At 45.8% G+C, this 21861-nt stretch overlaps 1 protein-coding gene across 1 annotated transcript in view; it reads left to right on the top strand.

Annotated features, from left to right (window-relative positions):
* LOC124615945 overlaps positions 1-21861 on the top strand; it is a 373296-nt gene that overhangs the window by 329488 nt on the left and 21947 nt on the right. The window contains exon 6 of the mRNA XM_047144145.1: positions 10903-11226. Within this exon, the coding sequence (XP_047000101.1) occupies positions 10903-11226 (324 nt within the window). The remainder of the gene's footprint in view (positions 1-10902; positions 11227-21861) is intronic.

Raw genomic sequence — 21861 nt, 5'->3', positions numbered from 1 at the left:
CAATGATGTGTGTCGCTATGGATCGGAGGAAATCCTCTCTGGCTTCCGGCGGCTATCTGATTTGGTGAAGACTGCCAGTCTCGCTAGCGGGATGAAAGCAGAGCTCACCATCTGCAGCATCGTCGACAGGACTGACTGCGGACCTTTGGTACAGAGCCGAGTGGAGTGTCTGAATCAGAGGCTGAGACGGTTCTGCGACCGTGTGGGCTGCAGATTCCTCGACTTGCGCCATAGGGTGGTGGGGTTTCGGGTTCCGCTGGATAGGTCAGGAGTCCACTACACGCAACAAGCGGCTACACGGGTAGCAGGGGTTGTGTGGCGTGGGCTGGGCGGTTTTTTAGGTTAGATGGCCTTGGGCAAGTACAGAAAGGGCAACAGCCTCAACGGGTGTGGGGCAAAGTCAGGACATGCGGGGACCATGCAGCAATCGGTATTGTAATTGTCAACTGTCGAAGCTGCGTTGGTAAAGTACCGGAACTTCAAGCGCTGATAGAAAGCACCGAAGCTGAAATCGTTATAGGTACAGAAAGCTGGCTTAAGCCAGAGATAAATTCTGCCGAAATTTTTACAAAGGTACAGACGGTGTTTAGAAAGGATAGATTGCATGCAACCGGTGGTGGAGTGTTCGTCGCTGTTAGTAGTAGTTTATCCTGTAGTGAAGTAGAAGTGGATAGTTCCTGTGAATTATTATGGGTGGAGGTTACACTAAACAACCGAACTAGGTTAATAATTGGCTCCTTTTACCGACCTCCCGACTCAGCAGCATTAGTGGCAGAACAACTGAGAGAAAATTTGGAATACATTTCACATAAATTTTCTCAGCATGTTGTAGTCTTAGGTGGAGATTTCAATTTACCAGATATAGACTGGGACACTCAGATGTTTAGGACGGGTGGTAAGGACAGAGCATCGAGTGACGTTATACTGAGTGCACTATCCGAAAATTACCTCGAGCAATTAAACAGAGAACCGACTCGTGGAGATAACATCTTGGACCTACTGATAACAAACAGACCCGAACTTTTCGACTCTGTATGTACAGAACAGGGAATCAGTGATCATAAGGCCGTTGCAGCATCCCTGAATATGGAAGTTAATAGGAATACAAAAAAAGGGAGGAAGGTTTATCTGTTTAGCAAGAGTAATAGAAGGCAGATTTCAGACTACCTAACAGATCAAAACGAAAATTTCTGTTCCGACACTGACAATGTTGAGTGTTTATGGAAAAAGTTCAAGGCAATCGTAAAATGCGTTTTAGACAGGTACGTGCCGAGTAAAACTGTGAGGGACGGGAAAAACCCACCGTGGTACAACAACAAAGTTAGGAAACTACTGCGAAAGCAAAGAGAGCTCCACTCCAAGTTTAAACGCAGCCAAAACCTCTCAGACAAACAGAAGCTAAACGATGTCAAAGTTAGCGTAAGGAGGGCTATGCGTGAAGCGTTCATTGAATTCGAAAGTAAAATTCTATGTACCGACTTGACAGAAAATCCTAGGAAGTTCTGGTCTTACGTTAAATCAGTAAGTGGCTCGAAACAGCATATCCAGACACTACGGGATGATGATGGCATTGAAACAGAGGATGACACGCGTAAAGCTGAAATACTAAACACCTTTTTCCAAAGCTGTTTCACAGAGGAAGACTGCACTGCAGTTCCTTCTCTAAATCCTCGCACAAACGAAAAAATGGCTGACATCGAAATAAGTGTCCAAGGAATAGAAAAGCAACTGGAATCACTCAATAGAGGAAAGTCCACTGGACCTGACGGGATACCAATTCGATTCTACACAGAGTACGCGAAAGAACTTGCCCCCCTTCTAACAGCCGTGTACCGCAAGTCTCTAGAGGAACGGAGGGTTCCAAATGATTGGAAAAGAGCACAGATAGTCCCAGTCTTCAAGAAGGGTCGTCGAGCAGATGCGCAAAACTATAGACCTATATCTCTTACGTCGATCTCTTGTAGAATTTTAGAACATGTTTTTTGCTCGCGTATCATGTCATTTCTGGAAACCCAGAATCTACTATGTAGGAATCAACATGGATTCCGGAAACAGCGATCGTGTGAGACCCAACTCGCCTTATTTGTTCATGAGACCCAGAAAATATTAGATACAGGCTCCCAGGTAGATGCTATTTTTCTTGACTTCCGGAAGGCGTTCGATACAGTTCCGCACTGTCGCCTGATAAACAAAGTAAGAGCCTACGGAATATCAGACCAGCTGTGTGGCTGGATTGAAGAGTTTTTAGCAAACAGAACACAGCATGTTGTTATCAATGGAGAGACGTCTACAGACGTTAAAGTAACCTCTGGCGTGCCGCAGGGGAGTGTTATGGGACCATTGCTTTTCACAATATATATAAATGACTTAGTAGATAGTGTCGGAAGTTCCATGCGGCTTTTCGCGGATGATGCTGTAGTATACAGAGAAGTTGCTGCATTAGAAAATTGTAGCGAAATACAGGAAGATCTGCAGCGGATAGGCACTTGGTGCAGGGAGTGGCAACTGACCCTTAACATAGACAAATGTAATGTATTGCGAATACATAGAAAGAAGGATCCTTTATTGTATGATTATATGATAGCGGAACAAACACTGGTAGCAGTTACTTCTGTAAAATACCTGGGAGTATGCGTACGGAACGATTTGAAGTGGAATGATCATATAAAATTAATTGTTGGTAAGGCGGGTACCAGGTTGAGATTCATTGGGAGAGTCCTTAGAAAATGTAGTCCATCAACAAAGGAGGTGGCTTACAAAACACTCGTTCGACCTATACTTGAGTATTGCTCATCAGTGTGGGATCCGTACCAGGTCGGGTTGACGGAGGAGATAGAAAAGATCCAAAGAAGAGCGGCGCGTTTCGTCACCGGGTTATTTGGTAACCGTGATAGCGTTACGGAGATGTTTAATAAACTCAAGTGGCAGACTCTGCAAGAGAGGCGCTCTGCATCGCGGTGTAGCTTGCTGTCCAGGTTTAGAGAGGGTGCGTTTCTGGATGAGGTATCGAATATATTGCTTCCCCCTACTTATACCTCCCGAGGAGATCACGAATGTAAAATTAGAGAGATTAGAGCGCGCACGGAGGCTTTCAGACAGTCGCTCTTCCCGCGAGCCATACGCGACTGGAACAGGAAAGGGAGGTAATGACAGTGGCACGTAAAGCGCCCTCCGCCACACACCGTTGGGTGGCTTGCGGAGTATCAATGTAGATGTAGATGTAGAAATTACGTTAACCAGCATGTCCCATGCAGACGCTGTCTGTCTCTCGTGCGTTTGGATTTCCCGTCCGCGATCAAGTCGATGTCAACTGCCTTTCCTGATTCAGGAAAGCCTTACATCATGGAATGCCTTTAAACAGCCATTTGCCTGGGAGTTCCACACGCACTAACGTATCAGCGTACCTGCTGCCCCCCTGACAGCTGTGGTTTACTTCTCAGCCAGTTCATCCCGCCAATGGCAGAGGCTCAGTTGTCGTCTGCAGCTGCGACACGCTACCTCCTCACAAACTATGCCCGTCTATGTCCAGACACGCTCGGTCTGTAAAACCCATTTGCACAAAAATGGTTCAAATGGCTCTGAGCACTATGGGACTTAACTGCTGTGGTCACCAGTCCCCTAGAACTTAGAACTACTTAAACCTAACTAACCTACGGACATCACACACATCCACGCGCAAGGCAGGTTCGAAACTGCGACCGTAGCGGTCGCGCTGTTCTAGACTGTAGCGCCTAGAACCGCTCGGCCACTCCGGCCGGCCCCCATTTGCACAGCTGCGCCACCCTTGCTATAGTATTTGTGGTGTCACCGCCAGACACCACACTTGCTGGGTGGTAGCCTTTAAATCGGCCGCGGTCCGTTAGTATACGTCGGACCCGCGTGTCGCCACTATCAGCGATTGCAGACCGAGCGCCGCCACACGGCAGGTCTAGTCTAGAGAGACTCCCTAGCACTCGCCCAGTTGTACAGCCGACTTTGCTAGCGATGGTTCACTGACTACTTGCGCTCTCATTTGCAGAGACGACAGTTTAACCTAGCCTTCAGCTACGTCAATTGCTACGACCTAGCAAGGCGCCATATCCAGTTACTATGTCTTCTGAACAGATAATATTGTGACTCATGTACCGTCAAGAGCGACGTCCATCATTAATGGATTAAAGTTATGTATGAAACTAATTACGTCCGCTTTCTGAATTCTAATTCCTTGTCATGTTCCAGACCTCAAGTCAGTGTAGTCCTTCCCTCCTCACGGCAGTCTGCGTGAGCTAAAACGCGTGCATTTCGGCCTCCTCTAGTAACACGGTGTTGGCTCTTCGGCCAACACAACAGTATTCATGGCAGATACTTTGACCATGAGATGGCTGTTGTTGGTGTTACTTTCGGCACACTAATAGCAACATCTTACAGGATCTTATTCAGTTTCCTTTGAGTCATCATTTTTTTTATCTGATGCATCCCGCCACGAATTCCTTTTTTCTGTTAACATCTTCATCTCAGAGTAGGAACTGCAGCCTACGTTCCTAATTATTTGCTGATGCATCCCGCCACGCGAAATTTAACCGACAGGAAGAAGATACTATGATATGCAAATGATTAGCTTTTCAGGGCATTCACACAAGGTTGGCGGCGGTGGTGACACCTACAACGTGCTGACACGAGGAAAGTTTCCAACCGATTTCTCATACACAAACAGCAGATGACCGGCGTTGCCGGGTGAAACGTTGTTGTGATGCCTCGTGTAAGGAGCAGAAATGCGTACCATCAAGTTTCCGACTTTGATAAAGGTCGGATTGTAGCCTATCGCGACTGCGGTTTATCATATAGCGAAATTGCTGCTCGCGTTGGTCGAGATCCAATGACTGGTAGCAGAATATGGAATCAGTTGGTTCAGGAGGGTAATACGGAACGCCGTGCTGGATCCCAACGGCCTCGTATCACTAGCAGTCGAGATGACAGGCATCTTATCCGCATGGCTGTAACAGATCGTGCAGACACGTCTCGATCCTTGGGTCAACAGATGAGGACGTTTGCAAAACAACAACCATCTGCACGAACAGTTCGACGACGTTTGCAGCAGCATGGACTATCAGCTCGGAGACCATGGCTGCGGTTACCCTTGACGCTGCATCACAGACAGGAGCGCCTGCGATGGTGTACTCAACGACGAACCTGGGTGCACAAATGGCAAAACGTCATTTTTTCGGATGAATCCAGGTTCTGTTTACAGCATCGTGATGGACGCATCCGTGTTTGGCGACATTGCGGTGAACGCACATTGGAAGCGTGTATTCGTCATCGCCATACTGGCGTATCACCCGGCGTATGGTATGGGGTGCCATTGGTTACACTTCTCGGTCACCTTTTGTTCGCATTGACGGCACTTTGAACAGTGGACGTTACATTTCAGATTTTTTACGACCCGTGGCTCCACCCTTCATTCGATCCCTGCGAAACCCTACATTTCAGCAGGATAATGCACGACTTCATGTTGCGGGTCCTGTACGGGCCTTTCTGGATACAGAAAATGTCCGACTGCTGCCCTGGCCAGCACGTTCTCCAGATCTCTCACCAACTGAAAACGTCTTGTCAATGGTGGCCGAGCAGCTGGCTCGTCACAATACGCCAGTCACTACTCTTGATGAACTGTGGTATCGTGTTGAAGCTGCATGGGCAGCTGTACCTGTACACGCCATCCAAGCTCTGTTTGACTCAATGCCCAGGCGTATCAAGGCCGTTATTACGGCCAGAGGTGGTTGTTCTGGGTACTGATTTCTCAGGATCTATGCACCCAAATTGCGTGAAAATGTAATCACATGTCATTTCTAGTATAATATATTTGTGCAATGAATATTCGTTTATCATCTGCATTTCTTCTTGGTGTAGCAATTTTAATGGCCAGTAGTGTATTTACTGGATGTATTCCAGTCTCTGTCTTCCTCTACAGTTTTTACCTTCTACACCTCCCTCTAACTACCATACAAGTTATTCCTTGATGTCCTAACAGATGTCCTATCAGCCTCTCCCTTCTTCTTGTTAGTGTTTTCCATATATTCCTTTTCTCGCCAATTATGCAGAGAACCTCGTCTTTCCTTATCAGTCCACCTAGTTTTCAACATTCTTCTGCAAGACCACATCTCAAATGCTTCGATGCTCTTCTGTTCTGGTTTTCACACAGGCCACGTTTCACTACTGTACGATACTGTGCTCCAAATGTAGGGGAAGTCCGTATAAATGACATAACATTTCGTTTTTAGGTTCTTATTGCTTCATAAACCATGATGTTAAATAACATTTGTATCAGGACAGTGCCTCATTCACTTGTAAGTTTCGATATCTTGGTGTCATGTTTTTAAATTAATACAAACCATAACTTTCTACATTCTTGTAAAAAGTGCATAATATGTGGTTTTAGAACGTTGTCGGGGGTAAAATGACATAGGAGTACGAAAAAGGAAGAAATTTAGATAAACATGAGATATTTAATATCTTATTAGATTTGTACTTAACAAATAAATCACTATTCCTGAAAAAATTCTTCAGCAGCATCAGTTAAGGTTCCTCAGTGCAGTCGTACATAAAGTGAAGACTGAAGGTAGAATTACGAATGTGAATCCATGAAACAACAAAGTTAATTCCGTTTTTGAAAAAAAAATAATAATTCGCACCAATCCTATCTATTTGCGGGTACCACAAATAATGTTTCTGGTTTGTGGCTTACTCCAGCACTTTCAGTGTGTGGGCTGACAACCGGTGTTCTCCGGGTTTTGAATGCAATTATAGTTCCAAGCAGTACAAACATTGACAATCTTCGGGAGCATCATTGCTGTCACCAAAAAAGGTCTCTTTTGTACAATATTTCTCTTCTAAAATTAAGTTTCCTGTTTGCTCTTCTCGGCTATTTGGACTGCAAGTTGTCTCACCTCCTTCATTGTCATACCAACCATGCGCGATTCCAACAGTTTCAGGTGGTGTACCAATTAACGCTCCAATGCAGTGTTGAAAGTTGGCTGGAACCTACCCAGTCCTTTCTGAACACCACTGAACATTTTGTTCGTTTTCCTAGTTCGTCTTCTATGCATAGCCTGAGGAACTGCGGGTGCTTTCGACGCCCGCAGTCATCCCATGTCACCTCTTGTAACAACATCTATAGCCTACTGTGTCTGCACCGCATCCCAAGACTGTCTTGACGATTTCCTGCCATCTGAAAGGGGAAATTCACCTACTGTACTTATATCTGGCCTACGAAAATTCATTGCATTTGCGCATCATTACACATTTATTAATTCGTGTCTAATGTTTCGTTTTATTCAATTTATTATACCTACTAAATTTAAACACATACGTAAAATACATAGCTTAATTAATTAATTAGTATCAAAGATCACAGAGAAAAGAAATAGAGTCCACATCTGGATGACATGACGTGTCATTTTACCCTGACAGTCACTGTGGCCTGAAACGCCTTCTTTGATTCCTTCGAGAAACGTTCAACTACCTCGTCCTCTAGCAGGACAGTCTACCTCTCAAAACATAGTTAAAAGTATGTTTTACGAAATAACTTATACTTTTCTCAAACATTTAATTACCTGCAATACTAATGACTGAATATATGTGAATAAAAGTAAAAATGTTGGATACTTACCTGTAAGTTTTTCGTTCGCAGTACCAAGACGAAAGCTGGCAGCTCTTCGCTATATATGTAGGAACAGGTTTGCCGATCGACCTTTCTATACAGCTTAGTGCAGGTGTTGCCACTCAACTGGTTTCGTCCATAACCTTGCTGTGTCACTTTACCCGGGTATGTCATTATAGCCTGACTTCCTCTTCATTCTCAGATATATCTCCCGCAACTTAAGGCCTATCTTTGATACTAGTAGACTTCTCTTGGCCAGGAATACCCATTGTGGCGGTGCTAGTCTGCTGTTTGTGTCCTCTTTGCTTCGTTCATCTTGGGTTACTTTACTGCCTATGCAGCAGAATTCCTTAACTTCGTCTACTTCGTGATCCGCAATTCTGATGTTAAGTTTCTCGCTGTTCTCAATTCTGCTACATCTCGTTATAAATGTGAAGGTGAAATTTTTTTTTCTCATACAGCAAGACTCGACGTCGCTACACATTACTTCGTAACGCGACGTTACTATTCACTACTTGTGTAACATACGACCTTGTACTTTATGTTACAGTCTCCTGTATACTCTCAGATATGTTATCAACGGAAATTTGAATCATAACAAATACGATCAAGAACAACGAGTTCGTGATGAATCTTCCGCGTGCTGTTGCCTCAAAATGGCATACTTTCCCCACGCAGAAGTTACAACACGAAAATAACCAAATACGAAAATCCTTTAACGAATATGAGGTTTTCTGTCATTTAATTACAACAAATCGTCCCAATAAGGATGAGTTTCCGAGAGGTCTTCAATCTGCTGGAGCTTAGAAGCAGCATATATTCATAGGACATAAATTGTAAAACACAACAAATATGTGCTTCAACTGAAAACGACGAAATCCAGTATGGCGTCTTCGAGGATCTACTTGTGACGTAGAGCGTCTTCCTGTCTCTTATTGGTTCAACGTATCGTGGCACGTCGCCGAAAAATCGTGGAACGTATTTTGTTTCTGTGCATCACTGCCTTCACAATGTGAAATAGCAGGAAGTGACATCATAAACATCGTCTTTCTACATTTTACTGTCAGTCCATGTTCCGTACTCATTAGACTGTTCTTTTCATTCAACAGAAGGAACTTGCCCCCCTTCTTGCAGCGGTTTACCGTAGGTCTCTAGAAGAGCGTAGCGTTCCAAAAGGTTGGAAAAGGACACAGGTCATCCCCGTTTTCAAGAAGGGACGTCGAACAAATGTGCAGAACTATAGACCTATATCTCTAACGTCGATCAGTTGTAGAATTTTGGAACCGCGTATTATGTTCGAGTATAATGACTTTTCTGGAGACTAGAAATTTATTCTGTAGGAATCAGCATGGGTTTCGAAAAAGACGATCGTGTGAAACCCACATCGCGCTATTCGTCCACGAGACTCAGAGGGCCATAGACACGGGTTCCCAGGTACATGCCGTGTTTCTTGACTTCCGCAAGGCGTTTGAAACAGTTCCCCACTGTCGTTTAATGAACAAAGTAAGAGCATATGGACTATCAGAACAATTGTGTGATTGGATTGAAGAGTTCCTAGATAACAGATCGCAGCATGTCATTCTCAATGGAGAGATGTCTTCCGAAGTAAGAGTGATTTCAGGTGTACCGCAGGGAAGTGTTGTAGAACCGTTGCTATTCACAATATATATAAATGGCCTTGTGGATAACATCGGAAGTTCACTGAGGCTTTTTGCGGATGATGATGTAGTAAATCGAAATGTTGTAACAATGGAATATTGTGCTGAAATGCAGGAGGATATGCAACGAATTGACACATGGTGCAGGGAATGGCAACTGAGTCTCAATGTAGACAAGTGTAATGTGCTGAGAATACATAGAAAAAAAGATCCTTTATCATTTAGCTACAATATAGCAGGTCAGCAACTGGAAGCAGTTAATCCCATAAATTATCTGGGCGTAGGCATTAGGAGTGATTTAAAATGGAATGACCATACATAATTAGTCGTCGGTAAAGCAGATGCCAGACTGAGATTCATTGGAAGAAACCTAAGGAAATGCAGTCCGAAAACAAAGGAAGTAGGTTACAGTACACTTGTTCGCCCAGAGCTCGAATACTGCTCAACGATGTGGGATCCGTACCAGATAGGGTTGATAGAAGAGATAGAGAAGATCCAACGGAGAGCAGCGCGCTTCGTTACAGGATCATTTAGTAATCGCGAAAGCGTTACGGAGATGATAGATAAACTCCAGTGGAAGACTCTGCAAGAGAGACGGTCAGTAGCTCGGTACGGGCTTTAGTTGAAGTTTCGAGAACATACCTTCACCGAGGAGTTGGTTCAATTGGCTCTGAGCACTATGGGACTAAACTTCTATGGTCATCAGTCCCCTAGAACTTAGAACTTCTTAAACCTAACTAACCTAAGGACATCACAAACATCCGCCGCGCGGGATTAGCCGAGCGGTCTAAGGCGCTGCCGTCATGGAATGTGCGGCTGGTCCCGGTGGAGGTTCGAGTCCTCCCTCGGGCATGAGTGTGTGTGTTTGTCCTTAGGATAATTTAGGTTAAGTGTTGGGTAAGCTTAGTGACTGATGACCTTAGCAGTTAAGTCCCATAAAATTTTAAAAAAAATCATAAACATCCATGCCTGAGGCAGGATTCGAACCTGCGACCGTAGCGGTCGCGCGGTTCCAGACTGTAGCACCCAGAACCGCTCGGCCACTCCGACCGGCCACCGATGAGTCAAGCAGTATATTGCTCTCTCCTATGTATATCTCGCGAAGAGACCATGAGGATAAATCAGGGAGATTAGAGGCCACACAGAGGCACACCGACAATCTTTCTTTCCACGAATAGTACAAGACTGGAATAGAAGGGGGAACCGATAGAGGTACTCAAGGTACCCTCCGCCACACACCGTCAGGTGGCTTGTGGAGTATGGATGTAGATGTAGATGTAGACTCTGTAATTCTTCTTCACTTTCAATGAGGATAGCAACGTCATCAGCGAATCTTATCAACGTTAATCCTTTCACCTTGAATTTTAGTTCCACCTTGAACATTCTCTTATTTCCTTCATTGGTTTTTCGATGAACAGATTGAACAGCAGGGTCGAAAGAGTACATCCCTGTCTTACACCCTTTCTTCTACTCCTTCCCCTGCAATCGCAATCCAGTCCCTCAGTCCTCGAGCTCTGAGTGAATAGTTTTCTGTCTTGCTTCGTCTGAGTACTATAGCCATTCACCAGCATAATGGAACAGCTATCTGGTATCCAGGACACTGTGTTGCAGACTGTGCATGCTGTACAAGATGATCAACGGAGAGCCGCTGAGTGGCGGCGTGGCGGAGCGTCGCGACGGCAGCGTCCCCGGCGACGGCGACGCCGAGGACGGCGCCAGGAGGCCGCCCCCGCCGCCGCCCCCGCACTACCGGCGCACCGAGCCACCGGCCGCCCCCGGCCAGGGCCCCAGCGCGCTGCCGCCCACGCCGTGTCCGGCGCGCGTCGAGTACGCCACCCCAGTCTTCGCCAGGAACTACCAGGGCGTCTGGAGATACGTCGTCCAGATCCCCTACGAGGGCTACTTCACTCAGACCGTCGAGGTCGTCCGCTGCCTGTGAGTGACACTTGTGCAACTTGTTCTTCTAGACTTCAGACCAATTTGGGTTTTCGAGAAATGAATAGAATACTCGCCCTACTCTTATTTCAGAGAAAGACAAACCTACATTTATAGCATTTATACCAGGGGCGTTCAATAAGTAATGTAACACTTTTGCTTCCTGATAGCAGTTTGGTTTCATTCAAGAGTCCAATACACCCTATTAACCACACTCTTATGACTACAAAATCCTATTTTTCAACGTAACCTCCGCTAAATCTGACAGCCTTACGCCGCCGCTCTGGGAATGCCTGTACGCCCGCTTGGTACCCCTGTGTTGGTCTACATCTACATCTACATCTACGTGATTACTCTGCTATTCACAATAAAGTGCCTAGCAGAGGGCTCAATGAACCACCTTCAAGCTGTCTCTCTACCGTTCCACTCTCGAAAGGCATGCGGGAAAAAGGAGCAGTTAAATTTTTCTGTGCGAGCCCTGATTTCTTTTATTTTATTGTGATGATTATTTCTTCCTATGTAGGTGGGTGCCAACACAATGTTTCAGCAATCGGAGGAGGAAACTGGTGATTGAAATTTCATGAGTAGATTCCGTCGCAACGAAAAACGCCTTTCTTTTAATGATTGACACTTCAATTCACGTATCATGTCTGTGACACTATATCCCCTATTTCGCGATAGTACAAAACCAGCTGCCCTTCTTTGTACTTTTTCGATGTCATCCGTCAGCCCCACCTGATGCGGATCCTACACCGCACAGCAATACTCCAGAATAGGGCGGACAAGTGTGGTATAAGCAGTCTCTTTAGTAAAACTGTTGCACCTTTTTAAGTGTCGGAGCCAACTTTTTGCTGTATCAGTGGCCTCGCAATTATGCAGCACGTAGTGCTTCCTGCGAGAGTGCATCCTTCATTGGACCAAACAGATGGAAGTCGGAAGTTACGAAATCCAGGGTGTAGGGTGTGTGAGGAAGAACAGTCTAATCATGTTCTGTGAGCTCCTCTCATGTATGCAGATTTGTGTGAGGCCTTGCGTTGTCGTGGAGAAGGAGAATTTCGTTTGCATTTTTGTGGCGACAAACGTGCTCAAGCCGTTCCTCCAATTTCCAGAGGGTAGCACAAAACACTTCAGAGTTTCTAAGTAGTTTTTCAGGGCGTAGTTTGCTTCTGTCTTCAAATGTTTGCTAATTTCGCTCTCTCAGCACCTTCTTGGCACTCCACCATAGGTTAAACAAACCCGTGACCAATTTGTAAAGTGCACACCGAGTGATGCTAATTTGGTAGTGAAACAAATGAATGTTTTCGAATTGGAGAGGATATACAATGCAGATTTCCAACAATTAAAAAAGTTCTGAATGGGAAAATTGTATTTAACGACCATCATAATGCTGAAAAAATTTACCTCTATTGTAGTCTTATACGGAAGTGAAACGTGAACGATAAACAGTACAGACAATAAGAAAACTGAAGTTTTTAGAAATGTGAAGATTTGAGTGGTGCCGCGCGGGGTAGCCTCGTGGTTTCAGGCGCCATGCCACGGTTCGCGCTGCTAACCTCGTCGGAGGTTGCAAGTCCTCCCTCGGGCACGCGTGGGTGAGTGTTGTCCTTAGAGCAAGTTAGTTAAAGTTAGATTAAGTAGTGTGTAAGGCTAGGGACCGATGACCGCAGCAGTTTGGTCCCATAGGAACTCACCACAAATTTCAAATTTGAGTGGTGGCTCGAAAAACAGATAAAGATGTGCCTGAATCGAATCGGGGGAAAAACAAATTTACGGTATAATTTACTAAAAGATGGAATCAGTTGATCGGACACACTGTGAGACATCAAGTAATGTTCGATCTACTCATGGAAGGCAGTGTGAGAGACAAAAATTATCGAGGAAGGTTAATGCATCACTACAGTAATCAGCTTCAAGTGAATGTAGGATGTCGCAGTTATTTATAGATGAAGAGGCTTACACACAATATCCAACTGATACAGTGATATGTCAACGGAAGTGACATATGAGTCATGTTTAAAAACTGTCTACGATTAGCGAGGTACATCGTATTTTGCCAGATTGGACACCAGTTATCAAAATCAGTGCGATGCAAAATCTACACAGTCTAACTAGAAGAAATTCGGAGAAAGTAAGCAACATCGTACGGTGTGAAGATGGCTTCACATGAGACGCTGTTGCTGAGTTTCTCCAATATAATATGATTCCAGACACAGAGCTCGGTATATAGGCTGCAAATAGGAATCGCGAGTCCGCCAGTAGTCGTTAGTGATATACTTAATCACTGTGCCAGTAATTTTTTGGTCTTCGAGTTTACGAGATGAATCAAATTAATGCAGACGTTGAAAAATTTTGAAGAGAGGAGGAAATATTATTACTTGGAAGAAGCTGCTAGTCGGAGAAATGATGCGAATACAGAGAACTGCATGGTGCCTGATGTGCTGTAAGGAGTGGAAAACTGGGGGGGGGGGGGGGGGGGGGAAGGGCGGTACAACAGGTAAAGCTATGTTGGCGAAGGGAAGGATGGATAGAACAGATCATTTGTAGGCGTTGTGGATGGTGGAAGAATGCATCTTGTTTAGTTTATTATAGACTTTTAGCAGGACGCTCAGTAGACGTAGTCACAAGTTACTTTGCGGTCGAGCTAGTCCTAGCTATTTCAGTGTATTAATTGGGCAGCTATATAGCCGAGAGCGCTAACGCGCTGCTTCCTGGACTCGGGTAGGCCCGCCGGCCCCGGATCGAATCCGCCCGGCGGATTAACGACAACAGCCGGTGTGCCAGCCAGCCTGGATGTGGTTTTTAGGCGGTTTTCCACATCCTACTAGGTGAATACTGGGCTGGTCCCCACGTTCCGCCTCAGTTACCCGACTCACGGACAGTTGAAACACATTCACACTATTTCACCATTTCCACTAGACGCAGACAGCTGGGGTACACCAATTCCATCCCGGGGGGTATGGGGTGGCGGCAGGAAGGGCATCCGGCCACCCCTTAAAATTAGCCATGCCAATTCCGTTCTTAACCCTGCCGACCCTGCGCACAATGCGGGATAAAGGCAGTAGCAAAATAAGAAAAGAAAGAAGAATTGGGCAGCTATATAAATCCGCTACAGCGCGTTTGGTCATCGTAACAATTATGACTGATAACTGTTATCAAGCCTTCTACCGCGGTGCGACCTCACAACGGTGTATGAAATCAGGTACGAAAAACAAGCTGTTGATGGAAAAGCAGGGGCCATTATGAATATTGTGATAAGCTGTATCATTAAGCACTGGTGTCACGGCTGCATCAACGTATCAGGGAGTATCAGATTGTCTAGTCTATTAAACGAGTTACTTCGTCTCTACCTACGACAGAAAGAGACAGAGGTGGTCACGGAAAAAAGTTAAAGTGATTCTTGGACCTATGTCTTCTACATCTGCGAGCACGTCGTGGTCTTCAGAGGCGTTTGACTGATGTATAGCCACCCAGATAACCGTCTGCCGTTCCATACACACCCGTCACAGATGGAAAAGTTGGCGATAGTATTTTCCCAGCATTGTATAGAAAAGCTACGCCGCTTTCCCTGCGAATGTCCAAATACTGGGGAGATGTCTTGCAGAGGATATGTTCTAATTACGAGGGTCACTCCAAAAGAAATGCGCACTATTTATTTTTTAAATCCATATTTTATTCTACATGTGTGAAAATTTTACAGTGCGCATATACGTCTTTTAGGAACAATATTTTCATTTCTCCACATAATTTCGATCCCTCTCAACTGCCTTACGCCATCTTGGAACCAGCGCTTGTATACCCGCACGGTAAAATTCTGGACCAACCTGTTGGAGCCACTGTTTGGCAGCGTGCACAAGGGAGTCATCATCTTCAAACCTTGTTCCACGAAGAGAGTCTTTCAGTTTCCCAAAGAGATGATAGTCACATGGAGCCAGGTCAGGACTGTAAGACGGGTGTTTCAGTGTTGTCCATCCGAGTTTTGTGATCGCTTCCATGGTTTTTTGACTGACATGTGGCCGTGCATTGTCGTGCAACAGCAAAACATCCTGCTTTTGCCGATATGGTCGAACACGACTCAGTCGAGCTTGAAGTTTCTTCAGTGTCGTCACATATGCATCAGAATTTATGGTGGTTCCACTTGGCATGATGTCCCCAAGCAAGAGTCCTCCTGAATCGAAAAACACCGTAGCCATAACTTTTCCAGCAGAAGGTGTGGTTCTGTATTTTTTTCTTGGGTGAATTTGCATGATGCCACTCCATTGATTGCCTCTTCGTGTCTGGTTAAAAATGGTGGAGCCATGTTTCATCACTTGTCACAATTCTTCCAAGAAATTCATCTCCACCATTCTCGTACTGTTCCAAAAGTTTGCTGCATACCGTTTTTCTTGTTTCTTTGTGAGCCTGAAAACCCTCCTGGCAGAAACCTTTGTTAACGCCAACACTTTCAGTATTCTGCAAACCCTCCCTTCCCCTATCCAAACGTAGCGTGACATTTCGTTCACTGTGATGCTTCTGTCAGAAGTCACCAATTCGTTAACTCTCTGCACATTGTCTGGAGTGTGCGCAGTACGAGGCCTGCCTCTGCGAGGACAATCCTCAATATTGCCGTGCCCGCTTTCAACACGTAACCTGCTTACCCACCGACTAACTGAACTGCGATCGACAGCAGCATCTCCATACACCTTTTTCAACTTCTTGTGGATGTTTCCTACTGTCTCGTTTTCACAGCACATTCTATGACAGCACGTTGCTTCTGACGAACGTCAAGTGTAGCAGCCATCTTGAAGACATGCTGTGACGGCGCCACTCACGGGAACAGGTTGAACTGCCGGCCGGAATGACCGAGTGGTTCTAGGCGCTACAGTCTGGAACCGCGCGACCGCTGCGGTCGCAGGTTCGAATCCTGCCTCGGGCATGGAAGTGTGTGATGTCCTTAGGCTAGTTAGGTTTAAGTATTTCTAAGTTCTAGGGGACTGATGACCTGAGAAGTTGAGTCCCATAGTGCTCAGAGCTATTTGAACCATTTTTGAACAGGTTGAACTAAGTTTGAAAACAAGCCGGAAGGATGTATCTAGACACTGTAAAACTTTCACACATACAGAATTCTAAGTCCTATGTCTGACTACATAACGCCAGGAGAGACGGACAGTATCGCTTTATTGGAAATAAATGGGCTTTTTATTGGGATTTCAGGTAACGTTGCGATAGCTCTAAGGGTAAAGAAGTCTTTCAGCTATAAAATCTGCCGCGAAAAACAGGAAAGTGCAAAATTAATCACGCTGCAGCGAAACTTCTGGATGAATGCGTAAGGGTGCAGATTTTAGTTTAAATGAGGAAAAACAAACTATGAACTACGTAGCAGCATTAGTTAATTCGTTTCTTCTTGATTCCAGGATTATTCTGGCTAATGTGGCAGCATTCAGAAGCGGTTTTGCTTTTTTTATTTAATAATATTGCTCTGGGCTGCTGGTCATTACTCTTTTCCATCGAACTGATAGATAAAAATGCGCACTGAGCAACCTTTCTTGCATTTCAGCAACCAGGATTTTAAACGCACCACCAAAATCATTGCGGGAGAGCGCAGTTGGCCAGATTACCACGTATTTCTAAAAGCGACAGGTTTCGCGACACAAAAACTAATGTCATTGTGCTGGACCTCAAACACAAATCTGAACAAGCAGCTGCACAAGCTCCACCAGGAAAGGCCTTTCTTTCTCGGATGAGGACTCAGTGCAACGGCCGTCTGTGTTTCACGAGCTAAGTTCATAGTTTCGAGTATTTATTCGAAACATCAGATGATGTACAGCGCTGACCCCTTTCTCAGCTTCCATTTATAACGAATCCCTCGTCCAGCGCAAATTCAAACAAGCGACTGGAAAAAAGCGCAGGTGACTCCTGTGTATACGATGGGTAAAAGAACAGACCCACAAAATTACAGACCAATATCCTTAACATTGGTTTGCTGCAGAATTCTTGAACATATCCTTAACTCGAATATAAGAGACAGAAAAGCTTCTGCCAACAAAACAACACGGGTCTAGAAACCATTAAGAGCTAAGAGACAAAAAAGCGTCTGTCCACAAAACAACACGGATCTAGAAACCATTAAGAGCTACAAATCCAAAACACGAGTATTGGAAACCATCGCCCGTGCGAAACTCAGCTTGTCCTTTTCTCACATGATATCCTGCGAATCGTGGATGAAGGGCAGCAGGCAGATTCCATATCCCTAGGTTTCCCGAAAGCGTTTGACACTGTGACGGTTAATCAAGGTGCGAGCATGCGGCATAGGTTCGCAGACATGTGCATCACTCTAACACTTCATACGTAGTAGAACCTATCACATTCTCCACGATGGCGGGTGTTCATCAAGGATGATAGGAGTATCAAGTGAGCAGCACTCTGCAACTGCTTACTGTTGATATCGCCGTTGAGTGGCTGTAGAAAGATACGGCATGACTTCGAGGAACCCCTTGAGTGCGAGATCGCAAGTTCAATCTCGTTTGATCATACAATGTAAGCTTTCACGGCCGGTATTGTCTTCACTTAAAACTTCCGGGCTGATAGGCCGTGGTCGAAGTATAAAACTATGACTCATATCAAAAAGTAGACCTTTTGCAGCGCTACATTACGCAGAAATTACTCTTAAATATTAGTGAAATCGTCATAACCAAATGCTTTCGCCAAATCTGTTGCACATTCCTTCAGGAAAGCATTTCTGATCGTTGCCGAAGATTAAGCATACTGCATATGAGCACTTAAACACTTTTCTCTAAGACTTGATGGTTCAGGTAACTTTTCTATTTTTTTTTTTTTTTTTTTTTTTTTTTTTTACTTATCCACTAAGGCGCATCATTCGTCATAATATTAACGCCCGTCTTCATGATGTGAAGAGAAATGTCGAGTAAGATTACTTTGTTTTGATTTAAGCACTTTTGACATATTAAACGTTCGGATTTTTCATCGGAATTGAGTACAAAACACATCTTAATCCCCCATACATCATCGAAAACATGGTTTTCCAGTGTTCTCTCTTTTCGATTTTCTCGAAAGCCGTAACAGCCACAATAATAAGCAGTTCTAAATCAGAATAATAGCCACAGTAGGAACAAAAATGACAATCTGAGCATTAGAGCAATATTAAGGAGAATGAATCGGAGTAAATGCCCGTCAAGGTGCGAGAGAGTGGGCTTTCAGGAAAGAAAACGCTGCCCGTCTCGACTACAGGTAAACCAGCACATCGTACACTGCGGTCTGGCCATGACCACATTGTATGAGTAGGAGTAAAGGTGGAGGGAGAGCGCCCCCTGGAGGGGAATGTCTCACGAGACGCACTTTCCCAGGCCTTCCTAGCTGTTCACCTGACCTCCATCCTCTATATCTCTTTACCTATGCGGGCATTCAAAGGCATTGGTGCATTCCACACCCATCAATAACGTGCACACGGCACAGGACTGTGTGTCACATCTACATGGCCAAATTTGTGGGCAGCCAGATATGTTCCGACGAGCTCGTGATTTATTTAGAGAAGTAGCGCTGAAGGATGCATAAGAATGAGAGGTAGCCACACTCAGCATGTCCTGTATCGTTAACAGACAGACTAAGAGTGGCCCACATCTAAACAAATGTTTGTTTCAGGACGTCTTTAAAGGACTTCAATAGTTTTGATCGCATTTTTAAAAACACCATGTATAATGAATCAGGAACTTTATTTCTAGATTTTATTCTACAAATTTTACGCATACAATTGACGGTTATTAACTAAAGTAATTGTTTCAAATGCGAAATAATTATTTAAATTATGTTTCCTTTATTCCAGGCAACAATGTTAGATTCGATCTAGAAAAAAATAACTATTGCAAAAAAATATGATAGTACTTGCTGAGAGACTGAACAGAGAGCTCTACATCTACACTACTGGCCATTAAAACTGCTACACCAAGAAGAAAAGCATATGATAAACGGGTATTCATTGGACAAATATATTATACTAGAACTGACATGTGATTACATTTTCACGCAATTTGGGTGCATAGATCCTGAGAAATCAGTACCCAGAACAACCACGTCTGGCCGTAATAACGGCGTTGATACGCCTGGGCATTGAGTCAGAGCTTGGATGGCGTGTACAGATACAGCTGCCCATGCAGATTCAACACGATACCACAGTTCATCAAGGGTAGTGACTGGCGTATTGTGACGAGCCAGTTGCTCGGCCACCGTTGACAAGACATTTTCAATTGGTAAGAGATCTGGAAAATGTGCTGGCCAGGACAGCAGTCGAACATTTTCTACACTCCTGGAAATGGAAAAAAGAACACATTGACAACGGTGTGTCAGACCCACCATACTTGCTCCGGACACTGCGAGAGGGCTGTACAAGCAATGATCACACGCACGGCACAGCGGACACACCAGGAACCGCGGTGTTGGCCGTCGAATGGCGCTAGCTGCGCAGCATTTGTGCACCGCCGCCGTCAGTGTCAGCCAGTTTGCCGTGGCATACGGAGCTCCATCGCAGTCTTTAACACTGGTAGCATGCCGCGACAGCGTGGACGTGAACCGTATGTGCAGTTGACGGACTTTGAGCGAGGGCGTATAGTGGGCATGCGGGAGGCCGGGTGGACGTACCGCCGAATTGCTCAACACGTGGGGCGTGAGGTCTCCACAGTACATCGATGTTGTCGCCAGTGGTCGGCGGAAGGTGCACGTGCCCGTCGACCTGGGACCGGACCGCAGCGACGCACGGATGCACGCCAAGACCGTAGGATCCTACGCAGTGCCGTAGGGGACCGCACCGCCTCTTCCCAGCAAATTAGGGACACTGTTGCTCCTGGGGTATCGGCGAGGACCATTCGCAACCGTCTCGATGAAGCTGGGCTACGGTCCCGCACACCGTTAGACCGTCTTCCGCTCACGCCCCAACATCGTGCAGCCCGCCTCCAGTGGTGTCGCGACAGGCGTGAATGCAGGGACGAATGCAGACGTGTCGTCTTCAGCGATGAGAGTCGCTTCTGCCTTGGTGCCAATGATGGTCGTATGCGTGTTTGGCGCCGTCCAGGTGAGCGCCACAATCAGGACTGCATACGACCGAGGCACACAGGGCCAACACCCGGCATCATGGTGTGGGGAGCGATCTCCTACACTGGCCGTACACCACTGGTGATCGTCGAGGGGACACTGAATAGTGCACGGTACATCCAAACCGTCATCGAACCCATCGTTCTACCATTCCTAGACTGGCAAGGGAACTTGCTGTTCCAACAGGACAATGCACGTCCGCATGTATCCCGTGCCACCCAACGCGCTCTAGAAGGTGTAAGTCAACTACCCTGGCCAGCAAGATCTCCGGATCTGTCCCCCATTGAGCATGTTTGGGACTGGATGAAGCGTCGTCTCACGCGGTCTGCACGTCCAGCACGAACGCTGGTCCAACTGAGGCGCCAGGTGAAAATGGCATGGCAAGCCGTTCCACAGGACTGCATCCAGCATCTCTACGATCGTCTCCATGGGAGAATAGCAGCCTGCATTGCTGCGAAAGTTGGATATACACTGTACTAGTGCCGACATTGTGCATGCTCTGTTGCCTGTGTCTATGTGCCTGTGGGTCTGTCAGTGTGATCATGTGATGTATCTGACCCCAGGAATGTGTCAATAAAGTTTCCCCTTCCTGGGACAATGAATTCACGGTGTTCTTATTTCAATTTACAGGAGTGTATATCCAGAAAGGCCCGTACAGCACTTGAAACATGCGGCGTGCATTATCCTGCTGAAATGTAGGGTTTCGCAGGAATCGAATGAAGGGTAGAGCCACGGGTCGTAACACATCTGAAATGTAACATCCACTGTTGAAAGTGGCGTCAATACGAACAAGAGGTGACCGCGACGTGTAACCACTAGCACCCCATACCATCACGCCGGGTGATACGCCAGTATGGCGATGACGAATACACGCTTCCAATGTGCGTTCACCGCGATGTCGCCACACACGGATGCGACCATCATGATGCTGTAAACAGAACATGAATTCATCCGAAAAAATGACGTTTTGCCGCTCGTCCACCCAGGTTAGTCGTTGAGTACACCACCGCAGGCGCTCCTGTCTGTGATGCAGCGTCAAGGGTAACTGCAGCCATGGTCTCCGAGCTGATAGCCCATTCAGCTGCAAACGTCGTCGAACTGTTCGTGCAGATGGTTGTTGTCTTGCAAACGACCCTATCTGTTGACTCAGGGATCGAGACGTGGCTGCACGATCCGTTACAGCTATGCGGATTAGATGCCTGTCATCTCGACTGCTAGTGATACGAGACCGTTGGGATCCAGCACGGCGTTCCGTATTACCCTCCTGAACCCATCGATTCCATATTCTGCTAACAGTCATGGGATCTCGACCAACGCTAGCACCAATGTCGCGATACGATAAACCGCAATCGCGATAGGCTACAATCATACCTTTATCAAAGTCGGAAACGTGATGGTACGTATTTCTGCTCCGTAGACGAGGCATCACAACAACGTTTCACCAGGCAACGGCGGTCAACTGCTGCTTGTCTATGAGAAGTCGGTTGGAAACTTTCCTCATGTCAGCACGTTGTAGGTGTCGCCACCGGCGCCAACCTTTTGTGAATGGTCTGAAAA

This window comes from Schistocerca americana, chromosome 5 (genome assembly GCF_021461395.2).
Source record: "Schistocerca americana isolate TAMUIC-IGC-003095 chromosome 5, iqSchAmer2.1, whole genome shotgun sequence".
In the NCBI taxonomy this organism is placed as follows: Eukaryota; Metazoa; Arthropoda; class Insecta; order Orthoptera; family Acrididae; genus Schistocerca; species Schistocerca americana.
The sequence above is the reverse complement of the archived record's forward strand: the minus strand, read 5'-3'. Positions and strand labels throughout refer to the sequence as shown.